This window comes from Nyctibius grandis, chromosome 2 (assembly GCF_013368605.1).
Source record: "Nyctibius grandis isolate bNycGra1 chromosome 2, bNycGra1.pri, whole genome shotgun sequence".
Classification (NCBI taxonomy): domain Eukaryota; kingdom Metazoa; phylum Chordata; class Aves; order Nyctibiiformes; family Nyctibiidae; genus Nyctibius; species Nyctibius grandis.
Window position 1 is genome coordinate 53,032,027 of NC_090659.1, and position 27,389 is coordinate 53,059,415.

Consider the following 27,389-nt stretch of genomic DNA (forward strand, 5'->3'; position numbering starts at 1 on the left):
GCACAAGAAGGGGATAGTTTTGGACCTTTGACCTGATGGGTCCAGGTTTAGTGCTGATGCTTGGAAAGCTGCTCAGCAGTCTTGAACAGTGCTCCCTAAAAATGTCTTTCTGACATTTGGTGACCGATATAGTCTCCTGAATACCTGCTCTTGTTGGTCACTGTACACTGGGTCATGCCCACTGCTGCGGTGACGTCTCCCTCTCCCTCTTGCTCTCCCAGAGTTGCTTCTAGATGTTCTGTGGAACTGCTCTGCCCCTCCAGCCTTCTTTCCCTCAGAGATTTAGTTTAGCTGCTGAGGTAGCTGCCTTTTTTATCAGCTAAACTTCAATGAAGCAGTTTCCCTCACTGAAAACTGTAAGGAACTTTTAGAGCTGTTCTCTGGGAGCTGCTGCCTAACGAGACCAGGCAAACCTGTCACTTTTTTTCGAACAAAAACTGTTTCAAAGAACCCTCTGCCAGATGAGTGTCCCTTCTTTGCTCTCCCCAGGCATGTGAGAAAGCCAATAACCCACCAGCAGATTTATTGCAGCATAGTCATGCTAAAATGGAATAATTTGTGATTAATGAAAAACCTATGCTCTTGGTAAAACATGCCTGATTAATTGAAACTATGAGATGTCATCCCTGATAGGTACTTAAGGTTACTACAGTAACTTGCATGTTCTGCGCTGTTCAGTGGGAGGTGTCTCAGGCTGTGTATCTTGCTCCGACAGATATGAATCACATAAGCCAGTTAAAAAGAGTTCCCAGTAATATCTGCTACAAGCTACAGCAGAGAAATCGGTGCAGAGGACCCAGGCACAGAAAGCAAGCCACTTCTTTGCTTTCTGAATTTTCCAGATGGTAGGTCAAATTTTTATATTATCCTTTAACCAAGAATAACTGAAGTATTTTATAAGAAAGTTTATTTCAATTCATTTATGCTCTGAAGTGTATTTAGAAATGGATTTGCCCCCAGTTTTCTGACAGATATTTTTACTAGTTATTCAAAGACACAGAAAATATTTACTGCGCAATGAATTTTTCAGAGTTTAGTATATTTATGTACTTTCTTGCTTCAAAATATTTTGTAAGAATAATGTGTATATCAATTCTATCATTTCCATATATATAATTTAATATTGAATTTCCTAACTTTTACACTTACAGCTGTAACTAGCTTAGGTGTTAACTACAGTTGAGTTCTAGTTCTGGAATAAGTTCAGTATTACTGTTGCTATTTTAATGGCCCATTCTCAGTCAGAATGGGTTTTCTGGTTTGATAAAAGAATGAAAATAACTTTCAAAAGGTGAATAAATGAACTCTATGTCTTAGTAAACAAATCTCACACAACTGCTATTTCATGGTATGTTTACGCTGTAAAGTCTGTTAAAATTTTTAACTTAGAAATTGCAATAACATTTCCAAGTTTTGTTAGTATGCAAGGTATGGTACCTTTATAACGTTTGGTCACTTATATAAACATTACTATAAACTGTTGCCAAATACATTTTTTGGAAAAATACCCACAAGTATGTTACTAACACAGTTGCATTTGGAGAAGCAAGGAGTTAAGCCCTGTAGACTACTGCTTCTGCAACATAAGTAGGGGGTTCCCAGTTCTTTCATCTTCCTTTGATATTGGATCATTAGGGGCTAGGTTTTGACATACTTAGGTAGTTATCTCAAATCTCTGTATTTGGATCTAGTGCTTTTTCATCATCTGAAGCTTTCCTTCACAGAGCTTAGAATTAAACTCATAATATACAATTATTGTGAGCTCTAGTAAGAGAGAGATTTATGGAAGCTTCCTCCTTATCTTTTTTTCCCCTGAATGTTAGCAATCTAAATTTACGGTATACTGAGAACCCAAAAATCTGTTATGCAGGTTTTACTTCAGACAAATGTAATAAAGCATAAGTTCTAAATAAATCTGCAAAAGCAGAAAGAAAACTCATAGTTATTTCCAGAAATTATGACCTTTGTCTCTCAGTGCTTCAACCTACAGGAACTTCTTCCTTTTGACTGTGGGACGTTAGGTGTCTTTGTGCCTTTGTCTTGTGACTCATAATACCCTTTTTATTTGACCTAAGCTTCAAGGGTGTGTGAATGATTCTATTTTGCTTTGTTCAGAGTAATGCCACAAGCTGTAAGGCACTAGTGAACCAGTCCTTTTCTTGCTATTTGCTGCCTAGAACCGCAACCTCTGCCTCGGTTTTTATTGAGGAAATTTGTCAGTTTGCTGCTGACTTTGGAAAAGGCAAACAGAATGACATTGTTCTTTTAATTGCCTGAGCTCTTTGTATTTTCAGGGAACATTCCTCTTTAATTAGAGCCCCATATATTGCATGTATTCACACACATGAAGTCCAAACTATACTTAAACTGCTGCCAATTCATGGCAACTTAAAAATGGGGAGAAAATCAATAAAGCAATTAACAAAGTTAGGTGGGGAGAATCTGTCCCTTCAGCACAACTATTTTGCACTGTTTTGGTGCAGGCTGGTAGCCCAGTATGTGTAAAGTCTCTTGAAGACACACTTTTCAAGAAACAGAAGGCTAAATACAACAACTGGCAAGTACAATGACAGGCAAATACAAATTTCTTACTCCTGGATCATTCTGGCACTTGTTAGAAGACTTGGTGAGCACAAGTAATTGTCTGTCTCCATTCTGGACAAAGCTGTATCTCAAAAACGGAGAAAGCACAGCTACTTGCAACTTTTTGTTGATCACCAGCCTTCTATTTCTAGGACTGCAATAGCACTGGCAAGAAGGGACTCACCAGTATTTCTAATAGTGGTATCAGTTGTGGTGAAATACAAAGTAGACACATACAAGTAAAACATCAAAGGAGAAAGAACCTTGTTTCAGACAGCCTCCAAATCTAGTCTATGAAACTGATTTTCCTTTAAAAATCAATTGTTTTACTTTTTGTCATCTTGCTGAAGTATCTGCTTGCTTAAACAAAATAGCTCTAAACAGTAGTAGGACAGTTAGTGTAACTGCTGGTATACCTTGTTGGGGGCAAATAAGTTTGTGGGACAGAACCAAACACTTGGAGGGAAAAGGCTCCCAGCAGAGAAGAATTATTCTGAATTTTTTTTGTGTCTATTTAATTACTCAAATAATCTAATGATATTAAATTCTATTTATTATTCAGCTTAGAGTTCTTCACTTAGCTGATTCTTAAGGTCTGTTTGGAGACTTCACTAAGGAGACTCAGTTGATATAGATGTATCCAATCTCAGTTGCATGAACTAGCCCTGCTGCAGCTAGTGCTTTGCATATCATGTTTGCTTATGTGTATATACATACAAATATTTTGCATGCTGTAGGCATTCAGCATCTGATGGCACAGTGCTCTGGAAGGCTGCATAAATACCCTTTGGAGGGATTCACCTTTGGTTGCTATACAGCTAGGTCTGACTGTGTATATACCCTGCAGCAGTCCCAGATGTGTCAGTCAGTCCCTCTCCGAAACAAGCGAGCCATTCCAAATGTATGTGGGTACCAAATAGCTTAATGTCAGTTGCAAAACTGGCCGCCTGGCAGGACAGAAGGACCTTTTAGGACGAAAACGTCTCCTCTGCATAAGCCAATGCTAAGTAGCAAAGTCGCAAGTATCTGGAGATGGTGAATTATTGGGAATGATCAATAATGGCTCTTGTGAGTTGCAAATGAAAAAAGTCATTTCTGTGAGAAAAAACAGGTGAGACATAGGCTAACCAAAGCTGAGTTGAACCAATAAGGTTAGGTACAGTAACAGGTAGGGAAAGACAGTTAACTAGAGTGGAAATTAATGCAGAGAATTAAGTGGTGTTTTAGAGCAGATCTGCATCATAACAAGGCTCAGTGAAACCAAATCAAGGAAAATCACTTCTCGGAAAGTTTAGGGCTGGATGACAGCGTTTTGATTTTACACAGAGAGACAGAAATGGAATGGGTAGATATCCCACAGATTATGGAAATGAGGTGCTCACTGCAGCGTGCCAGAGACACTTTCATCACTTGCTTCTGATGCACTGTTCAGGAGATTGAGACACCATCTATCTATCAAATGTTGCTCATATCAGCTGAATAGTGAACCATATTCCAAATATGTGCAGGGCATTTGCACCTCCCTTTTCTTTCTCAGAAGAATATGGAGCCATGTGTCCCCATATAATTTTCCAACTGTGATCGCAGTAGACCTTAGCTGATGAATGAAGTCAAGAGAGTTGTTGGCAAATATAAAACTGTTTAGGTCCTGAACTGGATCCAGGCCTCTAATAATTGAGATATGTGAAACTCAGCTTCCCATTCCTACCTGCCAATCTAGTTTGCTCCCTGGTAGTGTCGGAAATAATTGGCCTAATATTTCTTTAAAATTAAAGAAATCAATAGACTGCATGTGCTTGTACGTGGTGCTTTTCTCCAGCTCTAATGAAAATGAGCAGCTCCTCACGCAGGTTGTTTCTTGGAGCTCCTGGCTGGTCACTCATGTCCCGTGAAAGGCATGGCACCAGCCTTGCCGTGACGTTAATGCTGGGCTGCTGCTTTTTCGATCTAAACCTCATCTTTTCTGTGATCTGTGAGTATCCCTGCAAAATGCCTACACTGAAATTCTCACGCTTTTCTCTTCCAACATTAAGTTTTGTTATTATTTTTAAGAGTTTAAGAATAAGCCTCTGGATGTTATTAAACCTTCTAAAAGATGGACCTTTCCATATCAATACAAAGCTGATGGCATTTCTGAAAGCTCAAAATTGAGTTTGTTCTGAATTTCAGATTTGGCAAAAACGTAGGTCTTGATAAGGTCTGTCAATGTTTGTTTAGTCTGGAAATCTTTGGCACTGAAATAAAAATTCCTTGCAGTAGGTGTAATGACAGTACTTACCCTGCCTGTTCATTTTTTGCCTATTTTACACTCCTCCTCTTGTGCTCACTATCTACAAGATAAATTATAATTTGTTTCTAACTTGATTTCTCTTGAAAACTTATCTGCCATCTGTAGTACCATGGGACCACTTCTTCCTCGCACACAATAGTAGAACCCACCGCTCCGTGATCTGCAGTGAAGGACAGCATTCAAGTGAAGGGTTTATTAATGGTAAGTAGAACGCTTACAGCTGTGTAGTAGCTGGATTGCATGTCTGCTGTCTCCTGAGATGTTCCTAGATTAGGTCAATTTAACGTCCATGGGTAAATAGCCAGTTTCTTTAATAAATGGGTTTGCCGGAGAATGCCTGAGCCACACCATGAGGTGTGAGTTACAGCAGGTGCGTATCAACTAGACACAAATGAAAACATCAAGGAGGCGCAGGATCTGCCCTACTGCTGTTACACAAGTGTAGTATATGTTCCTTTACCTACCTTTCCAATCCATTTCTTCAGTTCCCCTTCAGGTTAGCATTGCTGATGGCACTCACCTGGTTTTGTTCTTACTGCTAAACTCTTACCTACAGAAGCTGTCACTGAAGATAGCTCCACTTCCATAGAATGCCAAAAAGATGTTGTGCACCTAAGCAGTTGATTGGATTTAAGCTTAATTCAAAGCCAGGGTATATATTTTCAAATCCAGAATCTATCCTTTTCTAAATCAAGGTATAATTTTTCCACGCTTGACTATGAAGAGAATGCCAATGTACATTTAGCTTCCTTAAAAAAAAAACAATCAAGCAAGAAGAGGCTTCTGCCTGAGGCCCACCATGGCACAGTAATTCCCCCACCCCCATTAAACTAAGTCATAACAGGAGTGTCAATGGAACATCAACTATTGCATTGATTATAGATCAAAGAGCATCATCTCAAAGCTGCAAAACCACTGCTACACACACACACACACTCTGTACACAGCAGCTCACATGATGCAGTTTATCACTACATGATACCATTATCTGTTAGTAGATGTACATCAGTACCATGGCAATAGCATAACTGATGCAGTCAGGGTATATTCTGAGATATCAATGTTTTTCTTTTTGGCTTAGAAATATGATGGGGTATGTACATTTGATCTTCCTATCTACCTTCCTCTCAGTTTCCGTGACATCTGAAACAAGTAAGTCACATTTTAAAAATACTTTCTGATAAGGTTTATTCTGTGGAAATATGTAGGCTGTTCTCAAACTGTTATTTTTTTAAAACCTAAAATTAGCTAGTTTACCTCAAGCCACAAACCACAGCTTAAAAACCAGTTTTATGTGTTTTCTCTGTATGTTAAAATGAATTGAGTACTGTCCATTTCTGTGACATTATGTCTAGGTTCTACCTCTGCTCCTTGGCATCTCTGCAAGCAGAAAGGAAAGGGTCTTTTTGAAAGGATTTGAGAGTAGCTGGTGTTCCAGGCCCCAGCTGGGCAAAGTCTCCAAGAGCATGCTTAAATTGCACTGAACAGGGCGTATGTGTATAGACCCTGCTGAACCAGGGACATAACTGGGCACTTTACTCATTAAAAATGCTTTTTAATGTCCTGTTTTTGGGGGTGTTAACCCACAAGTGCAATGTAACAATAACATTTCCCTGCACATAGGGGATATTCAAAACAGTAAGCTCCTTCTGGCAGGTCAGCTCTGCTGACTCAGCTGTATAATGCTGATCAGTGCTGACCAGTGACACAGCGTTAGATAGCACTCACGTAGACCTAGTCTCCAGCTGAGCTCCTTATTTGTCTGAAAAATATCGTAAGATATGATCTTTAAATATTTCCCCATATTCTCAGTTTTACAATATGAATGCTAAGTTTCAAACGAATTAGATGTATTAAGAGGCCAAATTCTGCTGCAGAGTTTGCCAAGATAATTTTCACTAATGTCACTAAGTTTAGATGAGGCCTCTCATTTTCTGTGTGTTCCCTCTCTTCCTCTATTTTTCCCTGAAGAAAGCTGTATTTCCAATGTGTTCCTCCTTCGGTGGGGCAATGCTGCCTTTCCTGACACCCTTGATACGTCCTGCTGTCTTTGCAAGGCTCATGGGTGGGAATGCTGTTAAAATGATGGGACTGGGGGTACTCATACTTCATGTGACTAATTTAGGTGCCTGAATTAGTAAGCGAGATGACATGTAACATCAGTGGAGAGGGACCACTTCTTTAGAAAGAACCAGAGCAGAAGCCAAGTGTTCACCATGTAGAGAGACTCGCCACCTGATTTGTGCGCCTATGGGTCTAAAGCCAGGTGGTGGCAATACTCCCACAAAGTGTCATTTTTGGTAGAGATTCTCTATTTTGTTTAGCTATTTTGTCACCTACTCTCATTTTCATGTTCCCTTATCTACTGTAGCTCCTCTGCTAATCTCCATCTTTGTTCAGTCTCCATCCTTGCTTATTTTCTCATCTTTCTGTTCTCCAGAATGCAATTTAACTCAGATTAGCGTTTCTGTTTTCAGCAACCAGTTCACTGTTTAAGTGCCTAGGCACTTAAATATCTATCAAAATTGCTTGATTCAAGTTTCTCTGGACCAGTTTCAGTATTCAAAGGTAGAAATATACTTAGTTAAAAAAAAATTAGTGTCTTACTCCCAACTCATTCCTCTTTCTTCTTATGTGTGAGCATGTGTGGTTTGTTTTCCTAAGCTTCTTGTTTGTCTCTCATTCCTTTCTGGCATCTTTCCACCTTCCCATCAGATTGTTCCTTTCAGTCTGTTAAATTTCTTTCATTTTTTTCACATTTTCGATAACTTCAGAGAGAAGCTCTTCTCGATTTTGTCTTTTTTTTTTTTTTATGATCTTATCTACAGGATTCCTCCTAGTATTTTTTTTCTTCCATTAAAAATTTATTTATTTCCTTTTTCTATATTAAAAAGGCAGAACTTGAGCTCTTCTCTGTGGTATAAATAAATATTCATTATACTGAAGTAGGGAAAGCTAACTTCATAGTACAGCATTAAAGCCAGTACTTTTCTTTGTGTTTAAATTCCCGTTTTGAATAAAACCAAGATTTCAAGCAAAGATTTACATAAGAAGTTCTTTTCAAGAAATCATTAGTTTTCAATTAAATCCTCATATTTCTTAGTGTATATCTGGTTTGAATCTAGGTTTTTTGTTTGTTTGCTTGTTTCAGTCCCACACATTAATTGCTATTTTTGCAAACAAATGGCTCCATAACTCAAGGTAAAAAAAAAAAAATACTGAAAAATATCTAGTGAGAATAAGTTTGCTATATATCATCTCTGAAAACCCAAGGAAGATAGAGGGACATGACTGGCCTACTGATATAGGAATGCCAAGTTCTCCTCTGTCTCAGTGGGGCTAAGGTTTAATTCATCTGAGATTTGTATCTTTCGTTCATTTGCAGTTGATGCAATGGAAGGTGAAGCTTTAGTTATCAAATGTCCCCGATGGAGTTCATCTGTGAAAGTTACCTGGTATATGGATACTAACAAAATAATTCCTGCAGAAGAAGAGGGATCAAGAATATTTTCCTTAAAACGATTTCTTTGGTTTCTGCCAACGTCTAGAGAGGATTCTGGAAACTACACTTGTGTTATACTTTTGTAAGTGCAACATTGAAAAGTGAAAGATGTGAGACCAGAAAGAAACATACGTGTTTTAATAATACATTCTAATTATTATCTGTGGAAATGATGCTGTTTTTTCAGGGTAACATTTCATCCTGCAATTGCAATTTTTATGACAGGTCATTAAAATAAACCTGTGACTGAACTACAGTAACCATCTATATGTTTATAAAACACGACTCACATTTGTTACAAATTTTTAATATATTCTATATAAAAATGCTATCGTTGACATACCTTTATTCCATTTTTAAAGTTCAAATAATCGCACAAAGTCGTTCAACATAAGTGTGCAGGTGCATCCATACAAGCGAGGAGTATGTTTCCCAAGTCAGATTCGTTACCCAAATGACACTGGAAGAGGAAAAATTGTTTGTCCTACAATTGACAATTATATGAATGCTACTATCATCCAGTGGTACAAGGTAAATAAAACCCTGATAAATGCCAGTTGTAGATCAGATTACTGTGAGAAGCTATTTGCAGCCAAATAAAGAAAGTTTTCTTTTCCAGGACTGCAAACCTCTTCAGGGAGAGAGATACTTTAAGGGAGAAAAATATGTTTTTATTAACAACCCAAGGAAGGAGGATGATGGTTATTATACTTGTCAATTTATCTACACTCATAAAGGAAATGTGTTTAATGTATCAGCAACAAGGATTTTCATAAGTAAGGGTAAGACAGTCATTTTGTAGCTTGCCAAGATAAAAAAGGCTGAGTACTTAATGACAACTTCTTTGAGTTTTTATCAGCCCTTAAAATTAGTACGCTGATGAGTGGAGCTGTTATGTTTTGATAATATTGGCTTCTGACGTACATTCCTGTTGCCTTGCAGATCCACATTGACCCAGAGGACCTTCTGCCTCTGATTGCTGGCAGCTAAGAACTTAACCTAGTCAGCTAGCTAGGAAGTTACTAACTTTCTCATGACTTCTTTTTTTTTACCAGATTCAGCTAATGAAAATTAGAAACAGTTAGGATGGGTAAAGAGAAATGCTTTTCTGGCAGCCTGGGAAGCAGGGGGTTAAATGAGTTCCTGCAGATTTTTTAGGGAAATACGGTTATGGGTTTCGCAGAGGTGCCTTAAGATGGAAAAGCTTAATAAGGGAAGGGATAGCAAGCAATGTGTTTGAAGTGAGAAATATGAGACAGTATAAAGGGCAAGAAAAGATGAAAAAATGCATCAAGGGACAAAAATCTGAAAGATCTGAAAGCCTAAATCAAGTCAAGCTGCTGGATGTAGTTTGGAACTGTCCATAACAATTATTAGTGGGGACGGAAAATAAATATATCAAAGAAAAAGTAGCATTCCTTCTAGAAAGTATGATAAGGGATGCTCAGTGTAATGTCAGACTGATGTAATGGGAAGCAGTTGCGTGTAGCAACGGTGTGCAGAGAGCAGAGAGAGAGACTTGGGAACCAGATGTGCTTGGCTGTCAGGCTGCAGAGATGGGCAAAACAGAAGGGAACATGGGCAGGCAGCTGTGGGCTAGAGGGTCCCCAGTTCAGATACTGCATAAAAGTACATGTTAGCTGTTTCATATCATGGATATGAGTAACTTCTCAAATGTCAGAAGGAATCTCTTTATCTCTTTTAGAAAACAAAATAAGCAACTGAGATAACACGCAAAGTATTTGCTTTTTTTCCCCACTCAGCAGCTAAAACAGTATTTGAGAACTCAAACTTTTCCTTGCTCTTTATGTACAAAGGTAAAAATTAAATAAATGGGGAGAAAATACTTAAACTCTTAACATGTGACTCCCCAGAAATATTTGGCCAGAGGAATAAAACCAGATGAACCCAATAGACATCTAAAACACTGTTGTAGTGTTAGTATGCAATTCTGCTTGGATCTTAAAATATTAACTGTACAGATTATAATAATTGTCTTACAAAATGCATTTTCACAACTTTCTAATATATGCTTTCTTTCCCTCCTTAATTTCTAAAGCAAAACACTCACCTCTACCTCCTCAAATTTTATTTCCAAAGGATAAAGATGTAATAGAAGTGGAGCTTGGTAAGTACAGACTTTAAATTGTTTTTAAATTAACGTTTTGTCATGGCTTAGTGAACGTGGGGATCTTCAAGATTTAATGATGGAATTTTTCATTACAGTTTTCCACCATAATGTTTACCAGATCTAATTCACCCCAGGCACAGTGATGTGAAGTTACGTGTAACTGATGGGTTGTTTAGGCATTAAGCAGCAATTTAAGGGGATTAAAATAACCCATTCTACCCTCACTGGGATAGACTAGGATTACTCACATGGTCAATTATTACATCTCAGCTGAAGGGGGGATGGCTGCATCCACTTCAAAGAGGGCTTTAGCTAAATCCCTTGAATCTGCTTGATGAAACCCCTGAGAGAGAAGGATGGACTATTCTTGCAACTAGACATACTCCTTGTTACTTGCAGTCCCCGTGTGGAGACAGTGGCTGTGTCTCTGTTGATGAATGAAGGAGAGCAAGGGACTGGTTGCTGGCCCTGAGACTGAGGAGCACTGCCTGGCTCATGTCCATGTTGGCTAGCATTGAGCAGACCTGTCTGGTTGGAAGATACTGGGAGGGCTGAAAGACAGTACCAAGGAAGTAGCAGGTTGGAGAGCCCACAATGCAGAGCTTGCTCCCTGCCTCCCTTTCGTTTAGGAATGTAGAGGTTCTCAGTGATTCAGATTCACCCTCTGTAACTTGCAGCATCAGAGCAAGGTGCTTGTGGTAGGAGTGAGAGCTGTCTGGGGTTTTTGTATAGTCAACGGAGAAAGGTGGATGTCTCCAGAAAGTGACTGAGCCCATCGGAAACAGAAATAGGTAGCCCAGGATGCCTGTCTGCCAGGGCAGGTGGGGTGAATCTGGGCCACTGGGAGAAAGGATCGCCATTACCACTCCACTGTTTTTGTCCTACAGCAAGACCGCTCTGGTAGCAGGTACTGCAGGGCCCCAAGGCCCAGTCTGAGGTGCTGTGTACTGTGGCTTAGAGACTTGCCATGTTGATTCTCATTTCCGTTCTTTTTTCCTCTTGCCCCCAGTTGCTTTGTCACTCAGAATTAGATGATCTGTACTCCAGGACCACCTTTCTCTAATAAGATGGTCAGTCTCTAGTGCTCTGTGGACTCAGCCCACCCCTCTAGGACAAGGAGTAATCTGGCACTGCTTGCATGGAGCAAATTCGCTTTACATTTAACAAACATTTGCTGTGCTGGTTCTATTGTCTCCTATTTGCAAAAATGAAGGGATTTCTCCATGCTCCCTTATACCAATTCAGGACGTAAGTCGTAGGAGTTGTTAATCTTATCTAAGCCCTGCTTAGATGCAGATTTACATGGAAATAATTTAAAGTGTTTTAATTAAACCTTCTTCCAGTGCAATGGTGACTCTTACTTTGGAATAAATATTTCCTAATGACAAATACTTAATAAGTAATTTCCTGTTTTAGTTTTACTTGGACTGGTTTACTTCACTTTTGTCCAGCTTGAATAAAATCCAAGACTCTGCACACAAGACTTACACAAAATAATATATACTGAAAATTAATGGTGTTATTTCCATGTACGTTTGTGTGTAAACCAGCATTTACTTTCCATGTTCCTCAACAGATGATTACATGGCTTAAGCATTACAAGTAAAGTCTACGTTGCCTTCATCATAACAAATATCAACAATTCCTTTTGAAATCCTTGGTGTTGTATTAGATCATTTGGTAAAAATCTCATTTCTATTTGTTTTCGAGTCTCTTCTATGCATCATTTTGTCAGCAGTAGTTCAGAAAAATATGTCAAAATTGTTAAAACAAAACTCACAGGTGGTATGAAGATTTGCAGAAAAAAATGTTATGAGGAAAATAAAATCATACTTGTTTTTTTTATCAAGGGGTATTTACATCTCTCTGTATCTTGATTAGGTGCTGCTTTGTCTCTGAAATGTCAGGCCCGCCTGGGGATTAGGAAACCTCCGATGGCTGTTGTCACATGGGATGTGGATAACATTCAAGCAAAATACTTAGATATTTCAAGATTTCATGAAAAAACTCATTTGTAAGTACACATAACACAGAATATTTTTTCTTCTATGCAAACTGTGCCTAGCCACTAAAGCCAATGGTACCAGCTCTTTCTCTATTAGTTTTGAAGGACGTGAGCAAGAATATTACAGAGAGACCACTTTACATATTGCTGAAATAAAAAAGGAGGATCTGCAGGCAAATTTCACGTGTGTAGCATTGAACGAAATGTGCAACACAAAGGCCACGGTGACGTTACAACTCAAAGCACAATGTGAGGGTAGGATTTTTTCATTCTGTTTTCTTACACTTTGCACTCAGTTTGAAATATGTTGGTGATTTTATTTTGTTATTTGTTTCTGTTAGTAAGAAAGTTTCTGTTAATAAGAAGAAAAAACAGCCTGCTTCTTCCCTAAAGATTCAAGCCAGTGGCTAAGTTCTCATGTCTTCATTAGGTCATGAAAGTCCTTGGAGTAAATTCTGCTGTGGTGGGGGGACATTACTCAAACGGTGTCAGTGAGAGATTGAATATGCAGAGGACAACTGTATCAGCCCTGTGATAAGAACATCTTGTTTCTAGGATATTTATGCTTGGTGACAAATTCCCCTTGCCTTGATGGCAGGCAGTGCACTTGGATTTGAAGCACACTGGTATAGTGCAGTCTGCTCTACAAAATACTCAGGCTGTAGAGGAGCCTCTGCAGATGAGGGCCAGGCAAGGAGCTGACCTTTCCTTTGGTCATCAGTTGTGAGGAGCAGAGATTCGTCTCCTTTTGAGAATCAAACTGTTGTTTCTAGTGTGGAATCATGGCAGAAAATAGGCAAACTTTAAAAACAAGTGTTTCAGCTGCCAGTTTGCCAGTTTGCTTGCCTTCCCTTCCATACCACATCCATTGTAGTGCCTTGTTTTTTGACTAAATGTGGTGTGACTAACTTCTGTGATGCCTGGCTTTATCCTCTCTCCCTCTGAGTGCCACTGTTTTCACTGTGTGCCACACAGAGGTGTGAGTAACACTTCGAAGGCTTTCCCTTGGTTTTGTTCTTAAATTCATGGTTCTAGTAATTTCTGCTGGAGAAGGAAAATCCAGAGCAGTAAGTGGTGGGGATGGTCTTTAGGTCCTATGGAAGTTTTTTTTTAATAGGGATAGCCAGATCCCTAAGCACTGTTGCCAGCACCACTGAGTTAGATTCTTATGGCAGAAAATGCTATTGTGCCTGTGAAGGCACAAGAAGAAGCTGCAGTCAATGGTTTCTTTCTTATCCTTTCAGATATGCTGAACCACCAAGGTCCTTGAGAAGAAATCCTTAGGCCTTTAACAGGGATTAGTTTTCTATAAGAGAATGGTGGGAAGAGTAAAATCAAGAGTATTGTGATCACAGGGTGTGCACAGCTGCATGTCCTGCAGTATTCTTGACTGCTCATAACTTCCTACAGGAACATGGCTTCAAAGCATAGACATATTTCCTTGCTATAGCCTAGACTAGAAGGGATGTAGGTGAATTATAATAGAGGATGGGGTATCATCCAGCAGGAAGCACCAATTCCCCCCAGAGGAAGGTGGCAGGAGATGTTTTGGTTAGATGTTACTAAGTGATTGCGAGTGTAGCATCACTCAGGAAGCTGGAAGCCCATCAGCTCTGGACTGAATTATCTGAGTGTGGGAGTGTACTTACAGAGAGGGAAGGAAACTGAGTAACAGTTCCTGCTTGCTCCAGTTCAGGCAATACAAGTACTTTATTGGCCCCGTATTACAAACTAGATGAAGGAAAGTGTATATTTTATATTCTGTATTCATCAAGTGATTCATTGAATCTGATTTCTGTTGTAGACAAATCTTACTTTGTTTTTTATCCATAGGTCTTCAGTAAATGTTCATGAAAGCTCTTGATTGTGACCTCCCCCTTTGCTGCTACCTGTTTTGTGTGGATATCTGTCCCCTTCTCCTTGTTGCTGTTATTGTCAAGATGCCATGTTGATGTAAGCCATGCTACGTCCAGAAATGGTTGTGCTCTGCTTTAGTTTTCTTCACTAGCTCCTCACACAGCTGAGCAGTGTTTATGCTAAAACAATGTCAACTTCCTCTAAGTATAATAAAAATGCTGTAGGGTTTGCTTGTGCCTCTCATCTTGTAAATGTGTAATAAAAATGTGTACTCTCCTTCTTTTTTGTGTTTTGTTTGTTTGTTTAACGGGAACAAACAGTTTGTTTGTTTGTTTTTTTAAATATGTTGTTGTTCCTTGGTGTTTCCCACAGCACAGCTTGTGTCTGCTAACTACTATTCTGTTAATGTTCTTTTTACACAAGTTCCTACTCTGTATTCTGATTTTTTTTCAGGGCATTCACTATGGGTTACATTATCATTATTTGTAGCACTGATCTGCGATAGGAAGTAAGAGATGAATAGGTGGTGTGCCACTTACTACTCAAATTAGTCTGTTTTGGGGGTATTTAATGAACTAGATAAATAGTGTTTAGCAGCACAGGTGACAGATTAAGGGAGGAAGTAAAGATGCTGTAAAGAATTCCCTTAGAGCTCCTCTGTGTTAGTACCTGTTCAGTCTTACAGCAATAGCCCCTGTCTTCAAAAACCTGCTGAATGAATGATTTGGCACCTCATGGAAATTTTCTGTGGGAACCAGGAATTAAATCTATTTTTCTGAGCTGTAATCAAATACAGTCCTAGTTCACTGTTAGCAGTATCATTATAATTAACCCTAACAATTTGCTTTGATAACAATTGTAATCCACATAAGAATAAAAAATTGCCAGAGAGGAGTGATGAGAAAAGGAGGAGTTTCTTTCACAGTCAAGAGTGGTGAGAGCTGTTTGTTTTTGTCTCTATGGAAAACAAAAATATTCCCTTAATACTGCCAGGAACAGATGTCAGTGGCAAAGCTGCTTGACATTTCACAGGGAAAAATGTGTATTTTCCAGTTTAGGATATATGCTGTGCACACACGTATGTATTCACATAAGTGCGTGAAGAAAAGTGCTGTATTGTGAACAAAATGTCTGTCTCAAGTGTCTTTTCAGTGATCTTTTCAAATAGGAAATAAATGCTGCTAAGAGAAGCTGATCAGCTCTTTAGAAATGAGCTACATGACCTAAGTACTTCAGTTATCAGGAGTAATGCGATGCAGTCAGCTCCTTTTTGTGTGATTTGATAGCATCCAGACTACGCACACTATGTCTTTTAGACACAGAGAAATCAGCCGAATTCTTTCTTTGTTTTAACAGAAGAATTTAATGGGGATTTGGCTATGAATTTTGACAGTCTCTGCAGCTATGTTCTTTCCTCCATTAGGAGGTGCTAATGTCCCTGCATCTTTCAGCTGCTGCTACATTCACAGGTTGCTTCTCCTGCTGAGGAAGATCTTTCTCTGTTTTTTTTTCTCATCCACACCCTGCCTAGACTTTGATCACCCCCAGTCAATATGGAACCCATCCTTCCACACTAATTCCCTTCCTGTCTCTCCCCTCTTTGCCTGAAGCTTTTCGGTATATTCTGACTCCTTCACCAACACTGGTTTATAAACGCATTCTTCATGTCTCATAATACCTCTTTACAGAAAATATAGGCTGTCTTATTTCCTCCAGATCTTTCAGTCCTGTATCTCCCTTTTTAATTCCAGAGATGGTGATCATCCCAGATTTTACATTCCCTCTCTGCCACAAGACATGTCCTTTTGTGAGGAGGACATCACTGTGATCAGGAGGACGCACTGAGATCATCTGTGTAACTTGTTGTGTCGTGTGTAAGGTTAAGGAATTTGTGACAACTTTTAATTCCCTTTTCTTCCACCTTTTGTGACAAAGATATATCTCATCTTGCTGGACACCTGGCAAGAGACAGCAACTCTGCCTGCCAGACTACTCCCAGTTGCCCTCCATAGCTTCTTGGTATCCCTCGTGCTGGAAGATGCCACCTCTCAAGAATGAGAAAACTAATCGGCTACACTGTTCGCACCAGTTCAGCTCATTGATAACTGCAGTGGAGCAATGCCCACAAAAGTAGCTCTGCTGGCAGAGGGAAGCTGTTAGCTCCTGAGACAGAGTGTTAACTTCTACCAGCAGAGCTGGGTCAGGACAGGAACATCCCTTCAGCATCCCCTTTAACCTGTCTGCTAGGGAGTACACAGGCAGTCTGAATACCTTCGAAGTTCTTCTCTTTTTATTAATTTATAAGCTACCACTGGCTTTTAGTTCCTCATCTCGATTCAGGGCTGGTTAAATAACTGGATGTATATTTTCATGTGTCTGTCCCACAAGCATAATCTTATTTCTCCCTCAGCATTCCACAGATCTCATTCACAAGGAAATGTAAAATGCACAGAGGACCACAAACCTTTCTGGTGTGAGCCCTCTACTCTTGAGAATGCCAGAAATTCTAGTCATTCGGAGCAGAGAAGAAGTTCAGACTGGAACATCATCTCGGTTCTTCGTCAAAGATATTTAATGCCGAACCTAAACTTTTGGCTCATCTTTGGTAGATGGATGTGGACAGGACTTCCAGACCCAGATCTCTGCCTTTACTGTCTGGAAGTGCACTCACCTTAGAACCCAGAGAAGTTACAAAAAACTGCTGTTCTTCCAGAGTTTATCAGGAAATCCTTCAAATGTTGCTTTCTGACTTGTTTTCTCTGGCCTCTCCAATATTATTTCTTGTGAGCTGATAGTTCTGTATTCCCACTGCTCTTGAATATAAATAAATAGTATTAGAAGACAGTGTACTCATGAACTCTCTGCCGCTAAATGATGCAGCAAAGTCAAACGGAACAACAGGGTCTGTTCAACCTTGTTCAGGGCCTCCAAGAGTGGCTTTTGGCTCTTGCCCCCATTGTGCTGAAGATAACTGATTTATTCCAGAGAAATGAGAGGCTGAGTCAGCCTTACTGGGAACTGAACCTGCTCTTCCAGGAAGACTCCTGGGAGGTTCTTATCTGATGCTTTACAGGCTGTATAAGCACAGGAAATTTGTCACTTCTCTTCCATCCTTGGTCTAATCAGTGCAAAACCAAAAGTAAACAGCATTTTTGGGGTTCATAATTACAGAAGTTGTTGTTGAAACCTGTTTCTTCTCTAGATGTTTTATAGATACTTACTCAAAGTTACAACAGTATTTGTAATGTTGTGGCGAGCACACTGTCAACAAGTGAAGCAATAAGAAATAGTGGCAATCATCTCTGATGCTTGGGTTGTCCTCACCAGGTAGTGGAAGGGGTTTCCGGATTTTGTCTGTGTGTGTGTGTGTGTATTGACCAGGAAAATGGATCAAATCATAAAATTTGAAGGGGTCCACAAGGACAAAGTTCCTTCATGGGCATCAAATAACAATGTTAATACTACAAAATGACCAAACTTCACTATAAAAGAAACTGGTTGTTTTCTTGCCTACTTCAATCTTATTAGAAGGTGTTTTTCCCCAGATCTCCTAGTTCTGGTGAGGTATGCTTCATCACATGCCTGATATTTCTTTCTCCCCTTAAATGGCAAAGAAAGAAACAGGAAGAGTGTGAAAATCACGTCAAATTTACCTCACATCCTACCAGAGGAAAGGGAAAATGTAAACTCTTTATTTATATACCTTTTCAGTGGAATTTCTCAGGCAGTAATATTTTCGGGTTGCCTCCATAAGTACTACTCAATACACTGCCTTATTCAACATCTTCTGGAGCAGCCAGGAAACTTGTGAATTTCAATATGAGAGACTCTTCATTGCTAAATATTTTACCTTTTTTCATTCACTTAGTGTCAAGTCCAAGTGAAAGCTCTGAAATTGCTCCTTGGTGGTGGTCAGTGCCTTCACCTGGTAGCATACTTACTGACTGCATACAATCTGCAGTATTTTCCAATCTGTCTTGCTGGTTCTTCTGTGAAGAAAATTGAGACTTGATTCACCTCAAGTGCTGGTGAATGGCCTGCTGCTGCAGCCATGTGCCTTGCATGTGTTTTGCAGGCAGCGGGAGGAAAAGCCCTGAATGTCTGGTCCCTGCTCTGAATGCACAAGGCTTGGCTCATGGAGTTGCTACCGGTACATATAATCACCCTCCATGGGTTGAGATGCTGTGAAGGGTCTTTACAGTGAGGATGCCAGAGCTGACCTCCATTTTTTTGTATTTAAATTTATATGTGGTCAACATTCAAAGGAACATTTCTTTCCTCAGCTAAGATAATTCTGAAATTGCAGCATACCTCAAATCTCATTGTAACACTGAAGAGATACACGCTTCTAGTGATATTCCAAGCCAGGGCATTGCATCTGGCAATTATTATATTTGCTATATCATAGTAAAATAAAAATAGATGGGCCCTTTTATGCAGATATGATGCACAATCTGGACATTTTAATGTGCATTTCTTTGCGGTAAAATTCCATCACTCAGTCCGACACCCCTGGAAGTATATTTTTTAATCCAAATCATTTCAGTGATCCGAATCACAGAAAAGTCCCCAAAGCGGCTATATTATTACAACTATGGGATGATGACTTGTCATGCTGGGGAGGAATAATTAGGTAAAGAATGTGGACGGCAAATGGAAATCTCTTAATGAGTTTAGTTGTCAGAGAAAAAATGTACACGGAACTGCTCTGAGTCTACATGTTCAAACTAAGTGGAGTAGATTTAGGTATCTTTCATTTTTTTAGGAGCAGATTTCCACTACGAGACAATTGCCATTAATCTTCTCTCCAAGGGAGTAATGAATCCTCTTTGTGTAACTGCTGTATAAAGCCTTTGATATTTTAATTTCAAACTTGGCTATATATAATTCATAGTGTTTTCAATACTGAATCCTGGGTGAATTCAATATGTCCAGGACATAGGTGAAAAGTATCTTCTTCAGCTTTGTGGCTGTAACAGTCTGTGGATTAAGCTTCCATCTTTCGAGTTTGGAAAGAGTACAAAATGACCTTGCTTTTACCTCCCATCGTCTCTTGCTGCAGCAGAACTAGATGCCATCAAAAGGATGCACATATCCAGATTGACTTCTGCTCTGAATCACAGAGCAAAAGGAAAAATGAGCTGTTACAGAAATGCAGCTATCTGGGTTGTGATAGAAATGTAGCTCTCTCCTAGAAGAGTGATAATCACAATCTTGTCCTAGACTAGCTGTGTGCATATGATGACACAGAGCAGGTGACTGCCATCCTTATAGAATTATAGAAGCACAGAATGGTTTGGGTTGGAAGGGACCTTTCAAGGCCATCTAGTCCAACCCCGCTGCAGTGACCAGGGACATCTTCAACTAGATCAGGTTGCTCAGAGCCCCATCCAGCCTGGCCTTGAATGTTTCCAGGGATGGGGCATCTACCACCTCTCTGAGCAACCTGTTCCATCATTTCACCACCCTCATCGTAAAAAACTTCTTCCTTATATCTAGTCTAAATCTATCCTTGATAAGTCTTCATCTGTGAGGTGGAGATTTAAGAGCTCTTCCATGAGGAAAGCCAGAACTAAAGTGGGTGGCTTCTTTCTTTCCCAATTTTCCTTTCTCGTCACTGCTATTTTATGGTCCTTGACCCTCTTCAAAGGAAAAGCCAGGGGAGAACGTCATCTGCCTCCAGTATAGTTTATTTTAATTTTGTGACCAGGACATGCTCTGTTTTCCTGCTTGTTTTGCATACTTTGTTCTTATCTTGTAGATTTCATTATTTGCACGTGTTTCTCTCTACCCTGTTTGTGCAACTCTGCCAGAAGCCTCCACTTGTCCTTTTGTGGACACTTATGGTTGTTGTGCGTAGGCTTAGATACCTTACAAAATCCTTGAACATTGTTGCTGCTTATGTTATTAACAGTTTTACAATGTTACAAAATACTTAAACATCATTGTCAGCTGTGGTATTTAGTGTAGGTAGGTCTTGATTCAACAGATGTAAATATTAATTATATACTGCTTAGTATGCTTCTAGTTTAGGGGCCTCTGTTGGCTACACCAGCTGGGGAAGGAAAAAAGCTTTGTCGTCTCTGTTGTGAGCTCCTTAAAGCTGCAACAGAAGTAAGGATATGAGAGGCTGAGGCTTCAGCCCATGTGTTAACTTCTCTATGGCTAACAATATATTCCTCTTCTTTGCAGTGGGTCTTCCTAATGTCCTCTTGATCGCAGGATCTCTAGTTCTGCTAGTTGCAATAGCAGTCTCTATTATACTTTATCAGTCCTTCCGAGTTGATATCGTTCTATTTTATCGGGAGATATTTCAGCCCTACTCAGTCAAGGACGGTGAGTAAGAATTGAGTAAGAAAGTTTTAAAAAAGGAAAAAGGCAAATCATATGGAAATTGATTTATTTGATAGTTGCTTACTAACTCATGTGATACCTGAGCCTGATCCTTCTGAAATCGTTCAGGTAAGAAGGGACACACATAGTTCTGGTAGTGCTTTACATTCCTTTGTTTCCTGGGTTCTGTACTGATATCACAGAATCACAGAATGTTAGGGATTGGAAGGGACCTCGAAAGATCATCTAGTCCAATCCCCCTGCTGGAGCAGGATTACCTAGATCATGTCACACAGGAATGCGTCCAGGCGAGTTTTGAATGTCTCCAGAGAAGGAGACTCCACAACCTCTCTGGGCAGCCTGTTCCAGTGTTGTTACCCTTACCATAAAGAAGTTTTTCCTCATATTTATGTGGAACCTCCTGTGTTCCAGCTTGCACCTATTGCCCCTTGTCCTGTCAAGGGATGTCACTGAGAAGAGCCTGGCTCCATCCTCATGACACTTGCCCTTGACATATTTATAAACATTAATGAGGTCACCCCTCAGTCTCCTCTTCTCTAAGCTAAAGAGACCCAGCTCCCTCAGCCTCTCCTCATAAGGGAGATGTTCCACTCCCTTAATCATCTTCGTGGCTTTAATATATCTTCGTGGATATATTACATAGAAGAGGGATTCATCCCTGGATTCATATTTTTTTAACAAAAGTATTTGCCATGAAACGTTGAATGACAGTGAAAATCTGATTTACAGTGCTATTAACTGTACTTGTTTTGTGCTCTCTAAAGCAAAGGAACCAGCCTGCTGGTTAATGTGTTAACAGACATATGCTAGAGCAATACAGTTTTTACAAGCCAAAAAGAAAGGTACCAGTATTGTGGAAGACACTTTTGGTGGGAATACATCCCATCCAACTTTAGAGGTGGACTTCAGCTCAAAATTAAGACATCTAAATTTAGTCTCATGCAAAGAAGGTGCACACATGCAAGTTACCCTCATAGACATGAAACCTGGAGACCTGGGGCTGGGTTCAGCTGTCTAACTGTAAGTAGCTAGTGCCGTTGGAGCTCCCTTAGGACTTAAGAGGGACCTGAACCCCTCTGCAGCAGCAGCTGAAGGGCAGGAAGTGCCTAATGATGCTATGTGGTACATGTTTTTTGGGCTACCAAATCCAACTCCTCATCAATAAAATCAACGGAGCTAAGCAGACCCTGGGACCTTGCATCAGTGGTCTCAGCATGGACACCTAGAGTCATTTGGGATGGCCAAAAAAACAGACACATAACACAGATCTGCTGGATGTTGCAGACTTCAGGCAGGGTATCATAGGAAGCCTCAAATATCACTAGATGCCCATGTTTAGGCAACTCAGCTGGGCCTCTGGCATTGACATGAGAGTAATCTGAATCACTCTAGAATTCACTAACTGCAATGGCCACTGATTGTAGCAGGAGTTTAGACACCTAGTTTTCATGTAGACACCTAAATTTGCATTTTTTAAATCTGAAGTTGACTCCTACCACAGGTGTCTGCATGGTAGATATCTACAGCCAATCTAGTTACGTATGTTCTCTTTAAAGAGGAAAGAAGTATGCTTTTTAGGGAAGTTTCTATTTAAGTATATTTTATGATGAAATTAATCAGACTCTGGAAATAGCTATTTCTTTTTTATTGTAAGGATGGTCTGGACAAGAACCTCAGATAGCAACAAAAGAAGGGATATGGTCATCTCCACTGGAAAGAAAGAAATGAAACATTTGGGATTAGAAAACAAATACTGTAATAAAAAACATATTTGAAAGACATGAAAAAAAGCAAAAGAAATATTTGACTTTGTACTTGGTTCTGATTGTAAGACTACTTCCTGAGTAATGGAGCTTTTCACTCATAAGTATGATACATCATGGGAACAATAAGTAATTTCTTCAAGGTGGAAGAATTTAAGTGGAGTGTCTTGTCCTGAAAGACAAAGGCTCTTAACAGTCTATTGTATCACTCAAATAACAAATGCTGAGCTTCATCTCTATTTTATTCTAATATGCATCGATCAATTGAATTCTTACTCTGCATACTTTGGGATACTGCCTTCACAATACAAAGGTCGGATTCTCCAAAGTTACAAACACACAGGACATAACAATTGAGCATGGAAAACACCAAATGTGCACGGTGTCTAATTTCCAAACATGCACCTGATGATATACATTATTCAGATTAGCAGGAACTTCTACTTAGATCTATTTCAAAGACTGTTATTTTTATTCTCTTCTAGCTTTTGCAATAGAGAGCTCTAATTCATGTTGACACAATATGCTTTCCTCTTGTTTTGCCTTACAGATGGGAAGATATATGATGCATATGTTATCTACCCCAAAAGCCACACCAATGAAGCTAATTTTGTGGAATATTTTGTTTACCAAATCATGCCAGATATTCTAGAAAATAAATGTGGATATAAACTGTGTATTTATGGGAGAGACATATATCCCGGAGAAGGTAAGTTTCAGATTCAGATAATGCACTGGATGACTTGTCAAGCTTGAGGAAATTGTGGTTCTAGTCCCTTTTAAGGGTATAGGAGGTCCCTTTATGTTCCTGAGCTTCCTGCTTATCTCCTCAGCAGCTGTATGTCTGCTCTTTCAGGCAGGGCGACACAATGGCACTTTGTGCTTGCCAGTGTGCTAAGAAAAGCAAGCTGCAGGGCAGGGGCACAGATTGTTTATCATCTGCTTGGGTCATGCAGGAAATGTCACCCCAAATGTCCCTCTTTTAAACATACACCTGCTCTTTGTATCGTGTAAGTCTGCACAGCCATTATCGGGGCGAAGCCACAACCAAACTGTGCGTGAGTAGGTCTACAAGACACAGAAGAGGATAAAACCAAAAACCAAGTTGAGGAATGAACCTTGCTGTTATCACTCAGGGTTTTTCAACCTGTTACGAGGGTGTTAGAGTCACAGGAAGTTCAGCTTCTGTTCACTGACATGACCTACTTTCACTTCACGCAATTCCGAGCGCTAATTCAGGAGAGCGTTGGTATTCTTTATTCCCACTTCCTTGTCTTCCAGAATGGAATCATGTTACTTAATCTGTGCTAATTTCTGTATGGACACCTCCACACTCTCTCTTATGATTGCTGTCATCTAGGTGCTATCTGCTTTCCTCCAGAGCCGACTTGTCTGGTTATCTTGTGCTCTGGTTATTTTGTGGACCAGATCTTCTCTCCCTGTCAGTAAGCAAGCATGAAGCCAAAGCTGACACATTTTCTGTTAGACATTTCTGAAATCATCTGCATTGGGCCAGGTGTCATTCATCTGCCCAGAGCTGGGCCGAGGTCTTTGATGTCCTTCTCTTCTGGAGAGTAGCAAAAGTGCTGCCTGGCCCTGGGAAAAGCCACTGCAACAAGAATGTAAAAAAAACCTGCAAGAGTTGCTGAGCCAGACCATTCCCAGATCCAGAACAAGGAACTAACAGTAGCTCACAAAAGCGCCAATGACAAAACCTTATGCCACATCTTCAGGTGATTTGGGACAGTGCAATATTTTGTTATGGGGGACTACTCTAAAACTGTGGTTTATGAATGGTAATCCTGAAGAAAACCGAGTGTGGCATGTGACTGAGGTGAAGATTGTGGGACTAACAAGGGCTCTAATAAGTTGGATGAAAACAAAGACATTTTCACTGTACGAAGGTATGAATGGATGCCTATAACCCAGGAGTGACAGACAGAAGACTCACCAAGCCAGCCTTGGACAGTGAGTAACTTTTGTTTGACTTGTTAAGTCTGATTTAATCAAAACTCTAAAAACGTCCTGAGCATTGACCATTGCCCTTCTTCTTCTGTTTTTTACTACTTTCCCAGCCTTCTGCTTTTCTCTTCCTTGTCCACTTTTTTGCCCCAAAATGCTTTCACTTGGGTGGAAAAGCTATTCTGAACCTGCCTGCCACTGAGAGCACTTAAAAGATCTCTGCTTCCAGGCAGATGGGCTTTACCCATACACTCCCCACTCTTGTCTATTTTCTGATTTTGAGCCTTTCATTACCAGATTTCCAAATCCAAAACCTTACAATTAGAATATGCTAAACAGAGTAAAACAGGAAATGCCATTTCAAGTTATTGTAATCCTTCCTGAACATGTATCATAGTGTTTACTGAATCATATTTGTTGCTGTAAAACTCCATGTATTTCCAAAAAAAATAAATTGCAGTGAGGGTATAAAATGGGATAATTATTTCAAGACATGCTTATGACTCTTGGTTCCAGAGCAAAGCTTTGTTACTTGAAACTTGTGTTCTTCCAGTAAAAAGGAAAGTTAAACAGAATGATTCAAGTGATAAACAGCACTGAGTAGCTCTTGGACTCCCATAATGGTTTCCTGAACTAGCATTCTTTTTGTTTCCTGGTCTTACTGATTAATGGCATTTTCTACAACCTAACAGTTGCCTGAAGAGGTGCAAATACGAGTATTACCCAACAAACCGAGAGTTTTCACCATCACCTTCTACTCCATTCTTCTCATGGTCTCATTGTCCTGCCAACCGCGTTCCTTGCTGCAGAATCTAACCAAACACTGCTGGAGCTGCTGGAGCTGTAATACACAAAATCATGAGCAAATAACAGAGGAATGACTGTGCTTCACTGGGGCAATGTTCTGTGTAGCCAAGTGTCCTATCTTCAGCAGTGGCCATGGGCAAAGGACTGGAAAAGACTTTAAGAACAGGGCAAGCTTATATTATACTTCCACTAATGTACTCTCCCAGCAGTATGTGGACTTCAGATGCTCGAATTTTTGTGTGTAAAACTTCTGATGGATTTTTCTTTCACAATGTTTTCTCTCACTTTCTGAAGTCATATAAACTTCCATCATTCACACAACAGGTTGCAATGAATCCCTCGGTTAAAGTATTTGCAGCATGCAGCCCCATCTTTCCTCTTGCCACAAGTATGGCATCAGAAATCCAAATGGAGAAGTGAATACCTCCCCATTTCCATGGTCTTTCAGTCCTGAGCAAAATGGACTGCACTTTAAAATTCAGAAAGATGTTTTTTTAAAAGTGTTGTTATTATGGGAACTAAACATATGACAGTACCTGCTTACCTTAATTTTTCTCACCTTCCAAAGGATCTATTCTCCTAACATCAGGAAAATTTAATGAAAAAGAAGAAAATAAAAGATATTTGAATTGGTGAACATCACAGAAAGGCAAATTGTTTTCAAAGAATACTCTCAAAGCCAAGAAATATGATGGAGAAGTCATTGAAAGGGTTCTCTTCCTGACCCAGGAGCTGAAAAAGCTGGGCCTTTCTGAGACTGAGAAGACCCTTGCAATGGGCTGGCAGCCCCCAGCAGAAGAAAAGAGGATGCATATGCAGCTGGCTGATGATACCTGCAAATCAGTGGCTTTGTTAAATAATTGTTACGTTGAATTTCCTTAGCTCGTCTTCCACCTCCTTTCTTTTGGCCCAGCATCACATGCTCCCACCAAAACAACTCCAGCTTTCATTTGACAGACCACAGAAAACTCTTCTAACGGGGATGAACATTTCACTGGACAGGCATTCATCTGCAGTCTTCCTCCCATACACAACTCAGCAGGTCATTGAGAAAAGCAGCTCCTGGAGGCTTGATGTGGAGCTTTCCAAGTCAGCCCAGAAGTTTCTCCCATAGCATGCTGGCTCTTGAGTTTTTGAGGTTCAACACCTCCAGCATCACTGTCCCAGCTGCAGTTAATCAGCTCTCCCTAACACGGCAGTGGGAAAGAAAAACACCTTTAGTTGTGCTGACATGCAAATACCCTGCAAGTCTGGATCCACCCTGCAGGGCAAATGCCAACCCAATACACAGGTTAGCGTATAAATTAGCATGGTATAGCTGATGAGAATTAACAGTCCCTCTGCTGTTAAGTAAGCCTCTTAGAAGCAAGTCACCCAGAAGTCTCCAAATGACTAGTTTTCATGGGTAAGTATTGCAGGATCAGTCTGTAAAACACTAAACTTGAGAGAACGTGATTCCTTACATGGAGACTATGGATCAAGCACAAATTTGATGCAATTCAGATCTACCAAACTTAACCCTAGGCTGTTGGATTAGAAATTCCTAACAATTCTTAAGAGAAGTGAAAATGTTAATGTTTCAACCAAAAAAAACATTTGAAAAGAAAGCTTTGTTTTTTGGTTGTTTTGGGTTTTTTTTAAAGCTCTTTTTCTAATGAATAAATTGCATGAGACTGAAGTGAGACAGGAGTTATTTCTGGTTAAAAAGTAATGAAGATGAAGTGCCTAAACACAAAAGACTTAATAAAGGAAATTTCAGGGTCTCATAATTTTCTTGTACATTCCTAGATACAGCCAGTGCAATTGAGAAGAGGATGCAGAAGAGCAGACGGCTGATCATGCTTCTAACACACCAGCTGATTAATTGTAAAGAACCTGCTTATGATCAACACATTGCTTTGTACAATGCTCTCATTCAAAACAATACAAAGGTGATCCTGCTGGAAATGGAAACAATTGGGACTTATGAGAAGCTTCAGGAATCTCTTAGGTTTCTTATTAAGCGTCAAGGTACCATCAAATGGAAAGAGCAGCACACTGTGCACACACAGTCACCCAGTTCTAAGTTCTGGAAACAGGTGAGGTACCATATGCCACTGACACTCAAGTCCTCATGCTCAGCTAATGCCAGGTGA

General features: G+C 39.9%; 1 protein-coding gene across 1 annotated transcript; it reads left to right on the forward strand.

Annotated features, from left to right (window-relative positions):
* Nucleotides 1-717: 717 nt before the first annotated feature.
* IL1RL1 (interleukin 1 receptor like 1) lies at nucleotides 718-27,389 on the forward strand. Its single transcript, XM_068395267.1, is given in 11 exon segments — nucleotides 718-771; nucleotides 773-845; nucleotides 8,259-8,457; nucleotides 8,738-8,906; nucleotides 8,995-9,157; nucleotides 10,435-10,503; nucleotides 12,388-12,520; nucleotides 12,609-12,766; nucleotides 20,561-20,704; nucleotides 23,036-23,194; nucleotides 27,043-27,389. Coding segments are annotated over 11 exon segments (1,668 nt in total).